Genomic DNA, 20,628 nt, shown 5'->3' on the forward strand with positions numbered 1-20,628 from the left:
TTGAAAAAACATTAATGGTTGAATAGATTTTGAATCTGGATACAATGTAATATAAAATTACATTAAAATTATTTTGACTTTTCCAAGGCTTGTGTGTAGGGTCTTGTGCCCACTTTGGGCTCAAGCGAGGTACAAAATTCAAGCATAACTAATCTATTCTTCTTTTACAGCTGAAACGCTGATTAACAATGTAAACGATGACTGTCTACTCCTAAAATCAGAGGAGGCTTAAACTTATTTAAATTAGAGCTATCAAAAACTTGAAGAAGAAGAAGATGAGAACTTGAAACATCACATGCCATCAACAGCAATCCTGTAAAATACAAAGAACATCGGATCGTTGTTCATCGGTGAGATCCATTGGAAATTCAACTAGGAATTTAACTCTCAAGTCTCCCCTTCTTCCTTGTTCTCTAAGGTTTGGCATGCCTTGGCTTGCAATGATCTTTTCGTAGCCAGGGTATATGATATCATCAATCCTCAAGTCCATCCTCTCTCCACCCAGCAAAGGAAATGACAAGGCGAGACCGGTGAGAGCATTGACCAGAGGGATTTCTATTGCCAACTCAAGATCATCGCCTTCTGTTCTTCTAAACAAGGGGTGCCATTTCTCCACTATCGAGAATATTATGTCTGCGGGGTGAGTCCCTGGCCTCTCGTTCCCCATTCCTTCGAATGTAATCTTTGTTCCACTCTTCCATCCTGGCTTCACTTTTATTGTCAACACCTCCTCTTCTTGAATTATTTCTCTGCAATCTTAAAATCACCCCATTAGTATATATATGCTTATCTATCTATGCTATTAATTAAAGGAACTTACATAAATTTTAGTATCCACTTTTTAATTTTTTTTTCAGTATTCAATTGTTCATAAAAATGTTATTCTTTTACATGTTCAAATTTAAAATAAAGTTATTAAGTAATGATTAAGTAGTAAGGTTATATTCTTAAAAAATTATCCACCTCCCATGGCCTTTAGGCTTTGTTTGGATGAAGGATTTTGTTTTATATATATATGAGGAAGAAAATCTATTTATTGTTGTATTTTAATTCATTCATTTTTATTATTTGAGAGATCATCTCACAAATAAATTAGTGCTTTCGTGTTTTCTGTGCATTGCACAAGTCTCTAAAAAAAGCATTAATGATACGTAAAATTAAAATTTTATTTATTACTAGCTTGTTATATATATATATATATATATATATATATATATATATATTTTGTCACTTTTTTTTTTTTTGTGAAAAAGTGGCTTCATTTTTTTTTTTTCAAAAATATTTTTTAAGATTCAGATGGAGCATGATAACCCTCTCATCTCCCTGAAACCAAAAATTTAGGAAATTTGTGCTCACAAACACATGCATGTAATACGAAAGTGCAACTAGAATGTATGAATGCATGCATGTTATATATAATAAACTTACTCTTTGTGTCAAAGTGGGTTTCAGATTTGAATTACTTTTTCAGATTTGAATTCAACTTAAAAAGATATAAGAATGAGTTTGCATGCATGGGATTGGAGATGAGTACCTTATGCATGGAGTGTAATTATCGAGGTCTACGACGTCCAATGAACCCAAAAAAAAAAAAAAATGCTTGCACAGATGATATATGATATATATATATATATAATGAAGGTAGGTAGGCGTGTACCCTGTGGTAGTAATGACGTCTCTAGTGATCTTGACCTTCTTGACGCATCCATGGCACAACTCCTCGAGCGTGCACTCCAGCTTCTTCTGTAAGGGAGGGAGTTTGTTACCCATTGATGAATATGATGAGTTTGATGAGAACCACATCCTGCTGATTCCACTGTTAGACACCACTGATGAAGAAGCCCTACCGCTCATCAGCCCAATCCCATCCATGCTGCTTCTCTTTCCGGCATGCGCAGTGCTGCTTGCGCCCAGCTGGGAGGTGGCGGCAGTACCAGAAGCCCCGTCGGAATAATAATGATCCATCCGGCTTCCATATCCCGACAAGTACTGTCTATCCGCGCTTCCATATTTATGATGATGCTGCTGCTGCTGCTTGAAGAAACTCCTTGGACTTGAACTTGGACTCATTGGGCTTGAATTGGCATTCCCATTGCCCTGCTGCATTCCCCCGGCACCTCTCCCATTAATCCATCTCAAGTGATGATCTGCATGAACTCCTCCGTTCATGCTTGCTTAATTTTCGTCATCATCTTCATCATCAACGTCAAGTTGACCTTCCATCGAGTTATATAAATGGATCAGAGAATATTTAATCTGGCCTACATATATGTAGTTAAGGGCACGTAATTGATTAACATGCATGCACGGTGGCTGTAAACTTATTATTGCTTTTTTTTTTTTGCGTGCATGAGAACATTAATTTTCTCTCTTTTTGAACAATTTTTGGGCTTGTCTAAATTTTCAAAAAGTTACAAAAGGAGTCACATTTTTCAACATTTGTACGAATATATATATATATATATATATATTGAAACACAATTTACCTTCAAATGTTGGAAAACTGGAAGATAAGGTGATATGTTTTGTAATTATTTTTTTCAAAATAGTTAAATTGAAAAATGAAATCAATCGCCTCTAAGAATTTTAAATTGTTGTTTTGTTAGGTATTTTTGCACCAGATTATTTTGATCCTCTTTGTTTTTTTTGTTTTTTTCTTCTTGATCTTTGACAGAGGCCCCAAACTGACATTTAAAGTCATGCCATATACATGCATATATATATATATATATATATATATATATATATATATATGTGTGTGTGTGTGTGTGTGTGTGTGTGTGTGTGTGTGTATGTGTGTGTGTAGAGGATTAATAATATATAAAAATACCTCATGAGCTTGGATATACATATATATGTGGATCAGCTTCGGCCAACTTTGCTCTGCCTGCGGGATGTACGTGTCCTAGGAGATGGATTTTTGGCAGCTGGATGCGATTTTTACATGCGACGGCTGATTTGTATTTCAATTTTCTAAGGTCTCATGTGGGTGGAAGTGTTGAGATAGATGTTGATTCGGGACCATGCATGCTCTGCAATAGAGAAGATCAGAGGAAGAAGAAGATGATGATGAGAGAGAGAGAGAGAGAGAGAGAGAGAGAGAGAGAGAGAGAGAGAGAGAGAGAGAGAGAGAGAGAGATGTGTCGGCCACAAGAATGCATGGTCAACCAAATTGAAGGCGTTTCCTGAGGCCCTTTATTAGCACAATCCGTTCGAGGATACATGTAATTGCGCTAATTAATTTTACCCTAACTATAATGCTAGCTGTTTTTGATAAAAAATTTGGATAAAATTTTTGTTAGAATTAGTTAATTTGGATAATCAATTGTTTCGGAAAAGATGCGCTGAGAAGGATTTAGGTGGCTAGCCCATTGATGATTTTAAATTAATTATGAAAATGTTGTAAAACATTTTATGTGAATGACTATCTAGATAATATGTTATAACATTTAGTATGCCCATATAATGGTTCATTATGTGGTTAACCTTTGAGATGCTAATGTATTTGCTTATATAAGGACATATTTTACAATAAAATAAGATAATAACATGATTAGCAACATTTAAGTTCTGAAGAACTAAACTGTTGAATTTCTATAGTTCCAAATTATTTTTTTTTTGTATTCATCTTTTATTTCATTTACAACACGTTATCAGCACGATAAGTCTCTAATGGTATAACAAGTTTCGTTGGTATTATTCTAAGATGAGAATTTTTTTTCCTTTAACATTTGTTATCTATATAACTTTAGTTTTTCGTCAAACTATATTTATATTTTTCTTTTGAATACGTGTCCTTAAATATTTTTATGTTGGGATATATGCGAGAATAACATTTCCATTTAATATTTACCTAACTTTGAATTTTTATTTGTTTTCAAAATGACTTTATGATGTCAAACTTGACAAAACTTGAATTCGTTGCCCTTGATATTTCTGGAAGAAATTACCTGCCATGGGTACTTGGTGCTAAGATTCACCTTAATGCTATGAATCTTGGAAGTACAATTGAAGAAGAAAATTAAGCATCCCTACAGGATCGCGCAAAGGCAATGATTTTCCTTCGACACCATTTATACGAAGAATTGAAAATTGAGTACCTTACTATTAAGGATCCATTAATCTTTTGGAATAACTTAAAAGAGAGATATGAACACAAAAAAAAAAAAACGATAATTCTTCCAAAATGTTATTTGTGGCTCTTATACTTCTATTTTGATAAGCAAAGAAGGAAGGTGGAAAAACATGAAGGGGGCAGTACAGTAGGACTCGTCGATGAGGAAACAATAGAGGTTCGTTGATGAAGGCTATGAAGCTCGTTAATGAATAATTACCGAGAGTAGGAAATTTCAGATTTCTGACATTTTCGACGAGAGCCCTATATTCGTCAACGAAGGTTCTTCTTGGTCTCGTCGATGAAGCCTCTGTGTTCGTCGATGAGGGGCACCTGGGCTGCGGCAGTTTTCTGAAATTTTGAATTTTTGAACGTTGGGTGGTTAGGCAAACGGGGGGAAACCTCCAAGGACACTCTATATATGTCATATGAGCATATTTTGAGAGAAAGAGAGTGATCATTATTGAAGTGTATTGTGTACATTGTGATTTTCATAGTGAAATTTGTGTGCCTTTTGCTTCCGCAGATGTAGACTTTATCGAACCACGTAAATCTTTGTATTATTGTTCTTATTGCTTGTGTTATTTATTTTTTGTTGTTTATTTCATTGTGCATACGATCCATTTCACAACAAATTGGTATCAGATCGATTGTTATTATGACGTCGGGATCATCTTTTGCAAGATTTGACGTAGTCAAATTTGATGGAACCGAAAACTTAGGTTTGTGGCAGAGGAGAGTGAAGGACATTCTTGTGCAACAAGGAATGACTAAAGCTTTACTTGATACTCAACCAAAAGGAATGGATGAGGCAACATGGCTAGATTTGAAAGCAAAGGCAACGTCAACAATACGCTTGTGTTTGGCCGACGAAGTTCTCTATCGGGTGATAGAGGAGGATTCTCTAGTGGCTGTCTGGCGAAAGTTAGAAAGTCGATGTCTAAATCCCTCAATAAAAAACTTTTTCTTAGGTAGCGTTTATATTGACTTAAGATGGTAGAAGGATCTAGTCTAGGTCAACACATCAATGCGTTTAATCAAATCATAAGTGATCTTATGAGAGTTGATGTGAAGTTTGATGAGAATGATAAGACTTTGATGATGTCAAATTCTTTGCCCTCAACTCATACCTATGAAAATCTTGTGACCACTCTTACGTGGGGAAAAGAAACACTTGATTTGGAAGAGGTAACAAGTGCTTTCTTAAATTTTCATCAAAGGTTGAAAATATGTGATGAAGGGGAAGGACTTATGGTAAAGGCTTCTAATGAGCGAGACAAAGGAAATTTTAAAAATGGGTCTAATTAGAAATCCTGGAATCAATCCAAGAAGAAGAAGGAAATTCGGTGTTAAAAATGCGGTAAAAAGGGGCATGTGAAATCGGAGTGTCCGGATTGGAAGAAAGGTAATGCTAATAAGCATGAGGGAATTTCTAAATCTGTGAATGTTGTTCAAGAATAGGTTTCAGTGGATGGTGATGTTCTATCAGTTTCAAAGGAGTCGGATAATCTAACGGACTTTTGGATACTTAAGTCGGCATATTCTTATCACATGACTCCAAACAAGGAGTGGTTCAGCATTTACAGGTTAGTAAATTATGGATCAGTTCTTATGGGTAATGATGCTTCTTGCAAGATCGTTGGCATAGGAAATGTAAAGATAAAAATATTTGATGGTGTTGTAAGAACATTGTATAATGTAAGACATATACCCGAGTTGAGAAAGAGTTTAATATCTCTTGGCACTTTGGATTGTAATGACTTCAATTACAAGTCCAAAGGTGGAGTCTTGATGGTATGGAAAGATAATTTGACTGTAATGAAATGGCAGAAACTAGATGGAAATATTTACACGTTGCAGGGAACTACCGTTGTAGGTGGAGTTGCAACCGTGAATGCTGAATTAGATGAGACTGTCTTGTGGCATATGCGTCTTGGGCATATGGGAGAACATAACATGAAAAGACAACACAAGAGAAAATTGTTGAAAGGTTTGAAAACGTGTCAGTTGGAATTTTGTAGATTTTGTGTTCTTGGAAAACAGAATAGGGCAAAATTCAGATAAGCTACTCACAAGATTAAATGAATTCTTGACTATGTACATTCAGATGTTTAGGGCTCAATTAGAGTTGCATCAAAGGGTGGACATGTGTATTATGTGAGTTTCATTGATGATAACTTACGGAAGGTCTGAGTTTACTTCATGCATCACAAATCTAGTACGTTTGCCAAGTTTAAGATTTCGAAGACTGAGATGGAAAACCTGACAGGGAGAAGAATCAAATACTTAAGGTCGGATAATGGGACCGAGTATACTGATTCTCGGTTTATGGAGTTTTGTGTGGAGCAGGGCATCAAGAGACATTTTACAGTTCGCCGGACACCTCAGTAAAATGGTGTGGTAGAACGGATGAACAGGACTCTTTCTGATAGGGTTTGGTGTCTTAAATTGAATGTAGGGCTACCGAAGAACTTCTGGGCCAATGAAATTAGTATGACTTGTTTTCTGGTTAACCAATCACCAAAGGCATCACTAGTGGGTAAAGTGGTGGAAGAGGTTTGGACGGAAAATGTAGTAGACTACTCCGAATTAAAGGTATTCAGGTGTCCAACCTATGTCCACGTGTTTAGTGAGGAGAGGTCTAAGCTTGACCCAAAGTCTCGTCCTTGCATCTTCTTGGGATATCCAGAGGGTGTGGAGGGGTATAAGTTGTGGGACCCAGTGGCAAACAAGGTGGTGATCAGTAGAGATGTAGTCTTTGATGAGAACACTATGGTGAAGCGTACTCAAGAGTTTGATGAACAGAAACAGGAGCCAGAAAGTTGGAGCAGTGATGAACATATTGTGTAGGTGGAGTTGGAAGCTCAGGGCAACAGAAATGATCATGGTCCCGTGGTTGCAAGGAGCTCTAGCTTGGAAAGTCAACAAGTTGACGATATTCCATTAAGAAAATCTAGATGCACTATTTGGCCTCCACCAAGGTATGGGTTTGAACATTTAATGTCTTATGTTTTTCTGACTAGTTACAACGATCCAATTACATTTCAAGAGGCAGCGCACGACCAGGAGAAAGATAGATGGATGGGAGTAATGATTGGGGAAATGAAGTCACTACGTAAAAATCAAACTTGAGAGTTGGCGGAGCTTCTAGATGGAAAGAAATCGATTCGGTGCAAATGGGTGTATAAGAAGAAGGAGACAATATCAGAAAAGGAAGGTGAGAAGTTCAAGGCATAGTTGGTGGCAAAAGGATACTCACAGAAGAAGGGGTTAGATTATGATGAGATCTTTTCTCCAATGGTCCGATATACTTCTATCAGAGTTGTGTTGGGGTTGGTAGCTCATTTCGATCTTCATTTAGAACAAATGGACATGAAGACAACATTTTTTCATGATGAATTGGAGGAACAAATTTACATGGTACACCCAGAGGGACATTGAACTAGGAAAAGAAAATTTTGCTTGCAGATTGAAGAAATCTCTTTATGAGCTAAAACAGTCTCCAAGGCAATGGTATAAATGATTTGATTCGTACATGATGAAGATTGGTTACAAACAGTGTGAGTATGATTGCTGCGTATATGTAAACAAACTTGATGATGACTCACTTATTTTCTTGTTATTATATGTTGATGATATGTTGATAGCTATAAAAGATTTAACTGAGGTGAATCAATTAAAGGACCCGTTGCATAAGGAATTTGACATGAAGGATCTTGGTTCAGCCAAGAAAATACTTGGGATGGAGATTTGCTGAGACAGGACTGTAAGGAGATTATGGTTATCTTAGGGCGGTTATGTGCAGAAGGTGTTGGAGAGGTTTAGCATGGCTGATGCTAGACCGATGTGTACAACTCTAGTGAATCATTTCAAGTTGTCTACTACAGATTGCCCAAGTTCAGATGAGGAAGTCCGGGACATGTCAAAGGTCCCCTATGCTAGTGCTGTGGGGAGTTTAATGTATGTCATGATATGTACGAGACCAGATTTAGCTCATGTAGTGAGCGTGGTGAGAAAGTTCCTCTCTATACAGGAAGGCAGCATTGGGAAGCTGTAAAATGGATACTCAGATACTTGTGGGGTACATCAGGATATGACATCATGTTCGACAAGCAATAGGGTTGTCTTTCAGTTATGGGGTTTGTTGATGTAGATTATGCTGAAAATATGGATGATTGAAGGTCTACAATGAGATATGTGTTTACCCTTATAGGAGGACTAGTATGTTGGAGATCCATGGTACAGTCTCTAGTTGCATTGTCCACAACTAAGGCAAAATATATAGCAGTTGCTAAAGCTGCAAAGGAGGCCTTATGGCTTACTAGTTTAGTCAGAGAGCTGGAGTTACAACAAGATGGTGTGGTGCTGCATTGTGATAGTTAGAGTGCCATTTACTTGGTGAATAATTAGATATACCATGTTAGGACCAATCACATTGATGTGAGGAAGGTATAGATTTTGAGGAAACATATGCTCTTGTGGCTAGGATGGAAGCCATTCGTATGTTATTAGCATATGCTATTTTTAAAAAACTTCAAATTATATCAAATGGGTGTTAAAAGCACATTTTTAAATGGCTACATCAATGAGGATGTTTATGTGGAACAACCTCTAGGATTTGAAAACCATAAAATCTAAAAATGATCATATGCACCTACTACAGATATATGTAGATGACATCATTTTTGGGGTTACAAATGATGAGTTGTGTAATGAGTTTGCTAAATGCATGTAAAATGAGTTTGAAATGAGCATGATGGGTGAACTTAACTTCTTTCTAGGACTTCAGATTAAATAGGCCAAACATGAAACATTCATTTGCCAATCAAAATACGTTGGAGACTTGCTCAAGAAATTTAATATGGATGATGGTAAAATTTTACTAACACCTATGAGTTCCCCCACAAAGTTAGACAAAGATGAGTAAGGTATACCGATAGATGTCAAGCTCTACCGTGGCATGATTGGAAGCCCTTGTACCTAACTGCTAGTAGACCTGATATTATGTTTAGTGTTTGTATGTGTGCTAAATTTTAGACTGCACCTAAAGAGTCTCACTTGTTAACAGTTAAGAAGATACTTATGTGACGACCTGCTTATTTCACTTTTTTTTTATATATTACATGTTACAAAATCACCAATCCCAGCTCAGCAGATCATAATCCACCTGGACCCGTGAGTACCAGGGATACATCAGAACACAAAATGGAAACCTAAGCAGCAGGAAACATACACTCATATATATCTTATTATACCATACATCACAATACTAGAGTTACTACAATCACTGTATACATATATATACAACACTCAACCCAAAAAGATGTCTTAGGGCCATTTTCACAAAATACATCCGACTCTATCAAAATACTTACCCTTCTGGAAAGGCAGATCTACCGTACTAGATCAGCGGGGATTTACCCGCTCTCCTATCAGGGACTCTTGAAAAGTTTATAAAATTTTGGGGTGAGGCACCTTTCAGTAAGGGAAATAAACTAATACTAGTGTGTAGCAACATGAGTATTCCGTGTTATACATATACCATACAGAACATATTTAGTAATTGTTTTGTCAAATCTGGGAAAATATATATATCATCAAAACATGATAGAACATGCTGCATTTTCACAAACATATTTCATCTCATATAATAATAATAATACAAAACATTCCTGGTAGGTTAGATGGTTGTTGTCATGTATTACCCCCACATGACTGGGTTGTGTGGCCCGAAGGCGGGACCTGACAATGGTTGACCAACCACTGCCAAGTCAAAAGTACAGTCTGTAAGTCTGATGGGTCAGCCAGACCTGGTCCATACACCAGGGGCGCTCACACACTTCTTAAAAACCACATCGACCATCCAATTTCACACCACTCTGTACAGCGGCGTTAACACAAATATCATAATCATGATGACCATGGATGCATAGCAATGATATCGTATAAGTGTTAGCGTAGACCAAGCCAACCAGGTTCTGATATCATATAACATATACTGAAATTGTGATGCATGGATATCTCATATCATTAATTATCAAATCAATCATATCATTTTGCATATATATATGTATATCATTAAAATCATCGGCCCATACGCCGGTATTACACATTTTACCATAGCTCGGCTCGTACGCCGGTAAATCATATCATAGCACAGCCCGTACGCTGGCAAATCACATCCATAGCTCGGCCCGTATGCCGATAAATCATATCATAGCACAGCCCGTACGCTGGCAAATTACATCCATAGCTTGGCCCGTACGCTGGCAAATCATATACATAGCTCAGCCCGTACGTTGGCAAATCATACACATAGCACGACCCATACGCTGGCAAAACATATAAAAATCTCGGCCCGTACGCCGGTTTTCCATTATTATAATCCGTATCATTTACACATTCCCAGAAACAGTATTTCATATTAATTTCTACTCATGCCACACAAAACATGTTTTTCATATATTCAACATACCATAATTTTCAACAGTATTTTCTCAAATATAAATCATATATAAATATATTTATTTTCCTGAAACCAGATGCTATAACGATACATATTTTTCATAAAATACTAGCTTAGTTTATCCCCTTACCTGATTCCTGAAAAGCCCCTAAGAAAATCTGTCCTGCACCCGCAGGGCTCCCCGTTCAACACCCTGAAAACGGAATTTCCCAGAACTAAAGTTCAGTATTTCCAAGCATATAACACTTTCTACAATTTCTAAAAATACAAATATTAAGCAAAAAACATTACCCTAGATTTGGGATGGTTTCCACTTTAGCCCCATCGACGATTTGCTCTGGCAGATTTGCAGAGAACTTTCCCAGGAGTGTCATGGCGGCTTTAGATCGTTGAACTAAGAAAAATTCGGCCCAAAATCGAAGAGAGAAGGAGGAGAAACCGAAGGGTAAGAGAGAGAGACGTTCTGCGCAGGAAATTTCGGCCAAAAATGAATTTTAGTCCTATTTAAACTGTGGCCTTCATCGATGAGCCACGTCACCTCGTCAATGAGGTCAATAGAAAATTCGTCGACGAACTCTCCCCTTCGTCGATGAAATTCAGAAACCCCAAAATCATCCCCTCAGTATTTCGTCGACGAGCCACGTCACCTCGTCGATGAGCCCAATTATATTTTCGTCGACGAGCTCCTGTTATACCCTCGTCGACGAGTCCCCTATGTTCATTGACGAGGAGTTGAAAAAATTCCTCGAATTTATGCCTTCCAAAATGCAATGTCGTCAACAAACGAGAAGCGTTCGTCGACGAAGTCGACTACCTCCTTCTGTTTCTGGTTTCCATTTCTCTTTCTTTTATTATTTAAATACTATTATTCTTTGGGTCAGTACAACTTAGATACCTTATTGGAACTATTGAACTAGGATTATGGTATCTTAAGCATACCTCTTTTGATATTGTTAGTTATTCAGATGCTAACTTTTCCTGTAGTAAAGTAGATTGAAAGAGCACTAGCGGCACTTGTCATTATTTAGGACAATCTATGGTTTCTTGGTTCCCCAAGAAACAAAACTCAGTTGCACTATCCACAGCCGAGGCTGAATACATAGCGGCTGGGAGTTGTTGTACTCAAACGCTTTATATGAAGCAATAACTCACGGACTATGGATTGCAATATGACACAATTCCCTTTAAATGTGATAACACTAGTGCAATTAATATCTCAAAAAACCCCATATCACATTCACTAACTAAGCACATAGAAATTAGACATCATTTTATTCGTGACCATGTGCAAAAAGGGGATGTGGCACTTGAATTCGTGTGCACTAATGAACAACAGGCCGAAATTTTCACAAAACTACTTCAGGAGGATAGGTATATCCAAATCAGACGTGAATTACGTCTAACACACAGTAGAGAAGTTTCCTACAGATATGATGAAATCCATAAACTGAGGGGGAGCAACTTCACCATTAGAATACTACGACTCTCAAAATTTAGCTTTCTCACATTCATTTATATTCATATACTTTAGATCTTGTGAGGAACACAATTGCTATCCATAATGAACTACATGTTTATACTCTTTTATGGACATTGGATGTATGGTATTTATTGCATGAACTACCTTGGACTATACTGAATTGCTTGCATGCTTGTATGGAATGTCATCTGCAAGTTTGTTGCAGAATCGTTACATGCATGCTGATAAATATCTAAGGTATTGCATGATTGTCTAGACCATACTGTTCTGTGCACAAAATGATTTTTTTTAAACAATTGTCTCTCCACTTAAGGTTAATCTAAATGCATATATGTTTTACCTTAGCCCTTTTTGTTAATGCCAAAAGGGGGAGAACTATTATAGCAAAATTGGTATCTGAACTTCAAATAAGCTTCAATGTCAAATTTAAATGCATTCTTTTAAAAATTTCTTTTTTCATGAATATGCTTAAACTATTATATCTGGACTTCATTGAAGCGTATCTGGACTTCAAATAAGCTTCAATGTCAAATTTAAATGCATTCTTTTAAAAATGTCTTTTGTCATGAATATGCTTAAACTATTCTATCTGGACTTCAATGAGCTTCAATGTCAAATTTAAATGCATTCTTTTAAAAATGTCTTTTGTCATGAATATGCTTAAACTATTCTAGGATTTTAATTTATGCATATTCTCAAGGGAAGCCTTTTAAGGTTGTACCCACTTTTGCTCTTGTATTTGTCATCATCAAAAAGTGGGAGATTGTTGATTTTATGTGTAAAGACCCGGAAATTTAAAAAGGATTAAAATAATTTAGAGAAAAAAAAATTAAAATTAAAGAAATTAATTAAATTAAAATAAATTAAATAATTAAATAATTAGTTATTAAATTAAATATTTTTACATTGAATTAAAAAAAAAAAACTAATTGAAATAAGAGAAATATATATATGGTTAATATAATATATAAATATATATATGTATATATGTATATATATGATAAGTATAAGTTTAATATATATATATATATATAAAGTACTGACAGAAAGAAGAGAAGAAGAGAAGAAGAAAGAAGAAAGAAGAAGAAGAAAGAAGATGCTGGAGAAAAGGCAGACACGCCCCCCCCCCCCTGAATACTTTCCTGCGCATGCTAGCCCTCCGTCTCCACTTCTCTCCTTATCTCAATTACTTGGCGAGTTTGCGACGGATCGAGAAAAGGAAGGTGCCTTTGGAATCTTGGTTCCGCTGCCGAAATTTCTACTCGAGCAGATTTTTCATGGGAACGGCTTAGGCACTGCTCCTGGGGAAAGGTAGTTTTTCCCCATTTTCTCAATTTCGCTGTTAATATGTGGTTAAATCGACGAATGGACACCACCATAGGGTCCTAGTCGTCATCATCGTCATTTTGACGTATGTAATTTTTCAATTGGGGTTTTCTAGGCCTTACTCCAAAGCGAGAGTGGGATTTGAGAAATTTGGTAATTTGGCTAAATTTAAGGGTATATTATTATTTATTTAGGAATTATGGCCCTAGGAAGTATTAAATTAATATTTTATTCAAGAATAATTTATTGAAATTAGGAATTTAATTTCAGGGTCCGGGTGAGCGCCGCAGGTATTTTTCGGAGTCCCTGTTGGCGTAGTTTAAGAAACCAGGTAAGGGAAAAATATATATTAAATCAGAGAATTTTTATGAATTTAATGGAAAAATAAATTGTGTTATATGTACGTGTATATGTTTCGGTATGGGTAAAATGCCAGCCATTTAAATTATATTTCCTTCGAGTTTAGGGCTGTTTATTAGATATGTATATGCAAAAATGAACTGATGAAAGTGGGAAATATTTTCAGGATAATTAAGTAAGAAATGAAAGGTATTTTCAGTATATAAACATTAAATGTTGGTTGGCTTATTTTACAGGCAGTGTATGAATTTTACTTTTAAATTGTGTGACATGAGAATCTGTGCAAATATATATTAAATGTATGAGATGCAGGCTAAGTAAGTAAAACCATGAGAATAAAATATGATATGGATAATGTTGCCTGTGTGTGTTAATGCAACCATGTAAACAGCTGAAAAATGCTGGGTAAACAGCTAAAAGATGCTGGGTAAAACAGCTAAAAGTGGCTGGGTAAATGTGTCACAGCTAAAAGTGGCTGGGTAAATGTGTCACAGCTGAAAGTGGCTGGGTAAATGTGTCACAGCTGAAAGTGGTTGGGTAAATGTGAAACAGCTGAAAGTGGCTGGGTAAATGTGAAACAGCTGAAAGTGGCTGGGTAAATGTAGAACAGCTGAAAGATGCTGGGCAAAACAGCTGAAAGATGTTGGGTAAAACAGTTGAAAGATGCTGTGTATGAAATGAAATGAAATGAAAAGGGAAATGAATGAAATGGAAATGAAATGTGAAATGTGAACAATGTAAAATGGGAAAGAGCACTTAAAGTGAAATGCAATGCAATGTTAAGCCATGAATATGAACAAATGTGTATGATTGAATAATGATAGAAAGAATGACGTATTATGATATTAGAAGTATGTATGTACATAGAACATGTTACGATTGGGCAAGGCGTACCTTTCTCCTGAGGGCTTGCTGAGTAAGGCGAGTGCACTAGTAGCTACAGATGTGGCAATAGCCACATAACGTACTAGGGCAAAGGAACCTACTTGTATGGGCGGGTAGAATTCCCTATCCTTAGGGCCTTTGCCGATAAATTATTGTTGAATGCGTGAGTACGAGATTAATTTATCACTTGAGGGCTTACTGAGTAAGGTGAGTGCCCTGGTATGCTTAAATTGTGACCTTTGGTTTCCCAAATGTATCAGAGCAGAGGGATGCTACTTGTATGGGCGGGTAATCACCCCTATCCTTGGGAAATCTCGTGGGTTAAACATTCGCATGTGTTTGATTAGGATCAGGGAATGATTCGAAAAATTATGTTAAGGATTTTCAAATGTTAAATATTATGTTATATATAAACTCATGTTGGCCACACACTGCTTTAATATATGGTTTCTTCCCTTACTGAGATGTGTCTCACCCGAATATGAATGTATTTTTTTCAGGATTTCTCAGGATCGAGCTTTGAGAGCTCGAGATTTTATAACATTTTTGGAAGATATAAGAAAAAGGGTATATTTTTATGTTAATTTTGATATATATATATATATATATTTTATGTTTTATATCTTTATGTTTTAACTCAGTTATGAAAGGATAGTTGTTAAACATACTGGTATTAGTGGATAATGTTTTGGAGACATGTATATAATTGAATACTGGTGGATGATTAATTTATTATAGTTGGTAGTTAGAATTAGTAAACTATGGTATTATGTTATATGGAGATTATGATCACGTTTTTCTGCTGCGTATGTTTTGGAATATGATTTATGAGGATATGATCAGGTATAACGCACCGGACCCGGGTTTAAGGGGTTGGGGCGTTTCATTATGAGTCATCTCCTGTTTTGATTATGACATATCCAAAGTATCTCACTTGTGTATCCAGTGCGTGAACAAGTTTCTATTCGAAGGCACATAGAGTCGAGGTGTGATCAATGCCATGAGGAGCTAAAAGTTCACTTCAAACCAACATATGGCATAGCAATCAAGAGAGCAAAAAGAGAATGAAGACATTTTCTAAGTTGTATTGTAATTGCATTAAATTTTGGGTCTATAATAATGCATTCATGCATGATGGGATTGACAGTTCAAAGAAAGACCATAGACTGATCCTAGGTCCCCAAACCTTTCATGAATAATCCCCTAACTAAAACATCATGCTCATACATATAGGGGTGCATGTTTTAAGGAAAAATTTTTGGCTTTCACCTAGCTCAATCGACCGAACCTTTCCACTTCAAATTAGCTCAGTCAACCAACCTTGCCTTGAGGGAAAATTTGTAATCTTATCTAGGCTCAGTCGACCGACCTGATTTACTCTTAAAATGACCAGTCGACCGGCCATCAACTCTTAGAAAATTTTAATGCACATTCAACCAGCCAAATGAACTCAATTAAGCCTCAGTTGGCTGAACTCACGAAGACTCGGAAATTGCCTTTGGCTCAGTTGACCGACACTTCGCTTAGCCGACCAAGCCTCAATGAAAATTTGAAATTTACACAGATCAGCCGACCGATAGTTTAGTCAGCCGACCGACCTTCTTTAAATGGCTTAAATTTTTGTATGGTCAAATACTCAACGCCTTCGTCAATTGACCAACCCTCTTGGGTTGCCAATTTTTTCAGCACTAAACACAATTATTTTTGTCATTATACATTTATAAAATTCCCACCACCTCTCTAACGATTATAATTTTTGGAGAGTCTATATGTACTCCATTCCAAAACATGATTAGCACTTTTTATTAGCAAAGAAACTCTCTCAAATTTTTTGTGCTATTCTTGCCATACACTCACATACAAGCTTATACTTTACTCTCTTTCACACTCTTGTTTGCATATTCTTTTAGAAAGAGAGCATAATACTCATCTTCTTCATTTGAACATTGATTGCAACTTGAAGTTAGGTTGAGTATTCATTATTGTAAGCATTACATATTTATTTCAAAGCTTAAACTCATTTATTCTTGCATTGTTGAAAATTGATTTTTAGAGAGTAAGCTTGAGTTCTTCCCATTATATTTTATTCATAAATATTTTTTGGGAAAACTCTCTTTTGCTTGTGAATCTTTGCATTCTCTTTGCAAGATTCAAAGGCTTGCATTGTGCTTTTGATAAATATTTTTGGCAAGCTAAAACCCTAATATCTCCTTTACTTCATATTTGAAGAACATCTTTTGAGATATTAGCTTAAGTTCTTAAAGATCTTTTGATAATATATTTAGTGAACATTTTATCTTGAATCAAAGATCTTACTCTCTCTCTCTCTCTCTCTCTCTCTCTCTCTCTCTCTCTCTCTCACACACACACACACACACACACACACACACACACATATTTTGAGAGTAAACATGTAATCTACAAAATCTCTATTGAGCTTAATCTCTCATCATTTTAGACTGTATTGTGCTTATTGTTGTACATCATTTGCTTATTGTATAAGCATTTACTTGTACAAAAAACTTTGATTATTATTGTATTCCTGGCGTGTGGTCAGATGATGATTGCATTATCCTGTAAAGTGCACCAGAGTGGCTCAGGTTCGGTTAGGAGAGCTAGGAGCACAATCCTATAAGGTATGGTTGTAGGTTGTGGCTCAACCCCGAAATTTGAGTTAGGGAGTCTCCACCCCGTAAGGAGAGGTTGTAATTGGCATCACTCCGCCCGTTAAGTGAGCATTTAGTGAATCCTCTTACTGGTGAGCTTGAGGTGGGGACGTAGGCAGTGTTGGCCAAACCTCGATTAAAACCCTGCGTCACTCTTTCCTTATACTTTTTACTTTTTTGCATTTGCTTGCTTATTTTACCTGTTGATATTACTGCAATGTATATTTGAGTATTAATTTGTGTTTGATTGGGAAACACTGGAACTGTTGTACTTGTGCAAATTATTTAATTGCTCATATATTTGCTGAATTAATACATGTCTAGATAGGCCCTAGGTTATGATATACTGTTGTAGAACATTTGACCTAGAATTTTTAAAATCTCCAATTCACCCCCCCTCTTGGGATTACACCAAAAATCACAGGATGGTTTTATTGGAAGCCTAAGGTGAAATTTTTGGGTGTTGCATCTACAACCATATCGGGGTTGATGATAGCAGCTGAATCTGCCATTAACAAGTTCAAGTGACATTGTTTGGATTTGGTATTTGTCTCCTAGTGCTAGAAAGGAGACGGTTCCAACCAACGTTCTAAGGTCAAGTTGAAGTAATCTGATATATTTTTCAAGTTCTCCTAAGGGGCGTATAATCGCCAAGGTGGATACTGTTGTATTTGTGTGGCTTTTATACTTAGTGGAGTTCATAAACAAAGGAGGAAAAACATATGAATGAAGTCTTTGTGTTGTGCAGCAGTGACTCGTTGACGAGTGGGATTCAATCGTCGATGAGGAGATACTGAGAGTCAGAAAAGTTCAAACATTTAAGATACCGAGAGCAGCAAATCTCAAACATTCAGTGACTCGTTGATGAGTGGGCTTCACTAGTCGACAAGTGGACCCTGTTCGTCGACGAGTGCTCTTAGGGCTACGAGAAAGAATTCAAATTTTGAACGTGAATGTTGGGACGGTTAGGTATTTGGAGGGAAGCCTCCGAGGGGTTATTAAATATGTCTTTCTGGGTATTGTGAGGAAGTGAGAAGGAGAGGTTGAGAGAAAATCATTGTATTGTGTATCTTTGATTTTCATAGTAAAACCTTACCGATTGCTCCCATAGATGTAGGTTTTGTCGATCCGCGTAATTCCTGGTGTCGTTACTCTTATTATTACTTTCTTTATATTGTCATGGTTGTGGAAATATTCTATATTCACCATTTAGATTGTTGCAAGTATATGTTTGATCCTTTTATACAATATACATATTCTGCTATGCATTGTCTAAGAGACATTATTTCTGAACAAAATATTATCAACAAAGGAAAAATTAAATATCAAACCTAAAGAACTAATTATATATGATCAAGAAAATAGCCTCAATAAAATAGAAATTATTAATGTCCACAAATGGCATACTCAAGTTAGAATTTCCATCAATCAAGAATTTATTCTAGAGGCAACTGCCCTAATTGATTATGGAGCAGATCTCAATTGCATTCAAGGACTAGTTCCAACTCAGTATTTTGAAAAAATTACAGAACAATTATATTCTGCCAATCACTCTAAGTTAGGAGTAAAATATAAATTGTCAAATGCTCATATATGCTGTAATGATATGTCTCAAAACTTCATTTAAAATTGTCAAAAATCATAGTCAAGCCATAATACTGGGAACTCCAGTGTTACCTTTGATCTATCCATTTGTAACAGATCAAAAAAGAATCAAAACTAAAATAAGTGGAAGAGAAGTCTGTTTTAAATTCTTAAATCCAATGAGAGGACAGAAATTTAATAAATAACATAATAATAAATCTTATCCAAAACACTAAGCAAAAGGGATCTATAATAATAAATCTTCCTTCTCCCCGGGATTTTTTTGAAAATTGGATATCTTCTAATTTTCCTTCTATTAATTGTTGAGACATAGAACGGAGTATTTGATTTGAATAATTATTATAATTCAAACTATGCAATTGCTCAAAAGATCTTCCAACCAAATTTCCATTTCTTTCTTGAATCTCTTTCCAGAACTCAACGAGTCCATGAGCTTATACTCATAGACACATGCTCAATTTTATTAAAAAAACACTTTGACAAAAATAATGACAAATGGGTAGCATTTTGTACTGTGGAGATCCAAAAGGTCCTAACATTGTAAAATTGGAATCAATCTATCCACACGGGCAAAAAATTTTCAAAACCTTTTCAACCTTGAGAATAAACTTATTTAGATTACAAGAATGTGTGGTATAACACATTTTATTTTCGAAATTTTAATCATTCTTGGTTTTTCCATTTTAATTTTTTTTTTTCAAAAATTAGTTCCAAAATGGTTGTATAAGTGGTGGGTGTACTTTGGTTCAACCCAACAGATCTTTCTAGATTTTGTAAAAGATTTAAAAAAAAAAAAAAAAAAACACAATCTTTATTGATATGTCCTCTCTTTTGGCGGAGGAATACCATGGTTACGAGACAAATATTGGGAGATTACGGATAAAGAAATTAAAACCCTCCCAAAAACAACACCAATAACCAACAAAACCAGAACTACAAATCCAAATAATGCTAAATAAGAAACAAATCTAAACAGACATATTAAAAAAATAATAAAATCAAGAAAATCAAAAAATAAAATAAAATCTAAACTTATCAAATAAAAATCGAGAGGTTGAACTAATGACGAAAGGAAGTGAGACCCAACCTATCCATCCAAAAGATACCTTTCAGAGAACATGGTAAAAGAAGTTGTTTTTCGTAAATGACATTATTTCTCATTTCTCATCCTCTAGCAAGAAAATCAACTACACTATTGTCTTCCTCATATTGATAGATCATCATGAAGTTCACTCCTTCTAGTTCCGCTACAAGGTCCTCTCGAAAATCTCAAAGATATCATAAGGTACATCTACCTTTCCGAAGCCAATCAACAACAATTCATAAGTCGCTTTCAATAATCACGTTAAAATAATGAAGTCGTTTGCATAAACGAATTCCTTCCAAAATTACTTTTAATTCTGCACTATTGTCCGTACCATTGCCAAAATAGCTTAAAAAAGTTGCTTTCACCATGTCATTGCAGTCTTGAATAATTCCTTCACCTCCCAAAGTACCCAAATTGCCCCTACAGCTCTCATCACAATTAAGTTTCATTCAACAAAAAATGATGATCAAAGACGTAGATGCGACACTCTACAAGTTTGTGCTAGTAGTAGTAGTAGTAGTATCATTATTATTATTATTTGAAAATATATTAGATTTTATTCTTTTATTTTTGATTTTTGATTTGGTAAAATTGCTAAAAAAAAAAAAATACAAAAAATGCAAACAAGTCTTTAAATTT

At 35.7% G+C, this 20,628-nt stretch overlaps 1 protein-coding gene across 1 annotated transcript; it reads right to left on the reverse strand.

The window, feature by feature from the left end:
* Nucleotides 1-301: 301 nt before the first annotated feature.
* LOC131162624 (protein psi1-like) lies at nt 302-2,169 on the reverse strand. The gene is made up of 2 exons (XM_058119233.1): nt 1,658-2,169; nt 302-749 (listed from the first exon to the last, which is right to left on the reverse strand). Exons 1-2 carry the CDS (start codon nt 2,167-2,169, stop codon nt 302-304), a joined length of 960 nt encoding a protein of 319 aa, XP_057975216.1.
* Nucleotides 2,170-20,628: the final 18,459 nt, after the last annotated feature.

The sequence above is a fragment of the Malania oleifera genome, chromosome 8 (genome assembly GCF_029873635.1).
Source record: "Malania oleifera isolate guangnan ecotype guangnan chromosome 8, ASM2987363v1, whole genome shotgun sequence".
NCBI lineage: Eukaryota > Viridiplantae > Streptophyta > Magnoliopsida > Santalales > Ximeniaceae > Malania > Malania oleifera.

What these genes read in the sequence shown, in the direction of transcription:
- LOC131162624 (XM_058119233.1), bottom strand. Translation starts at nt 2,169, where the DNA reads ATGAACGGAGGAGTTCATGCAGATCATCACTTGAGATGGATTAATGGG. An exon ending in GACGTCATTACTACCACAGG is followed by an intron (nt 750 to 1,657) that starts GTACACGCCTAC and finishes TTAAGATTGCAG; the next exon opens with AGAAATAATTCAAGAAGAGG.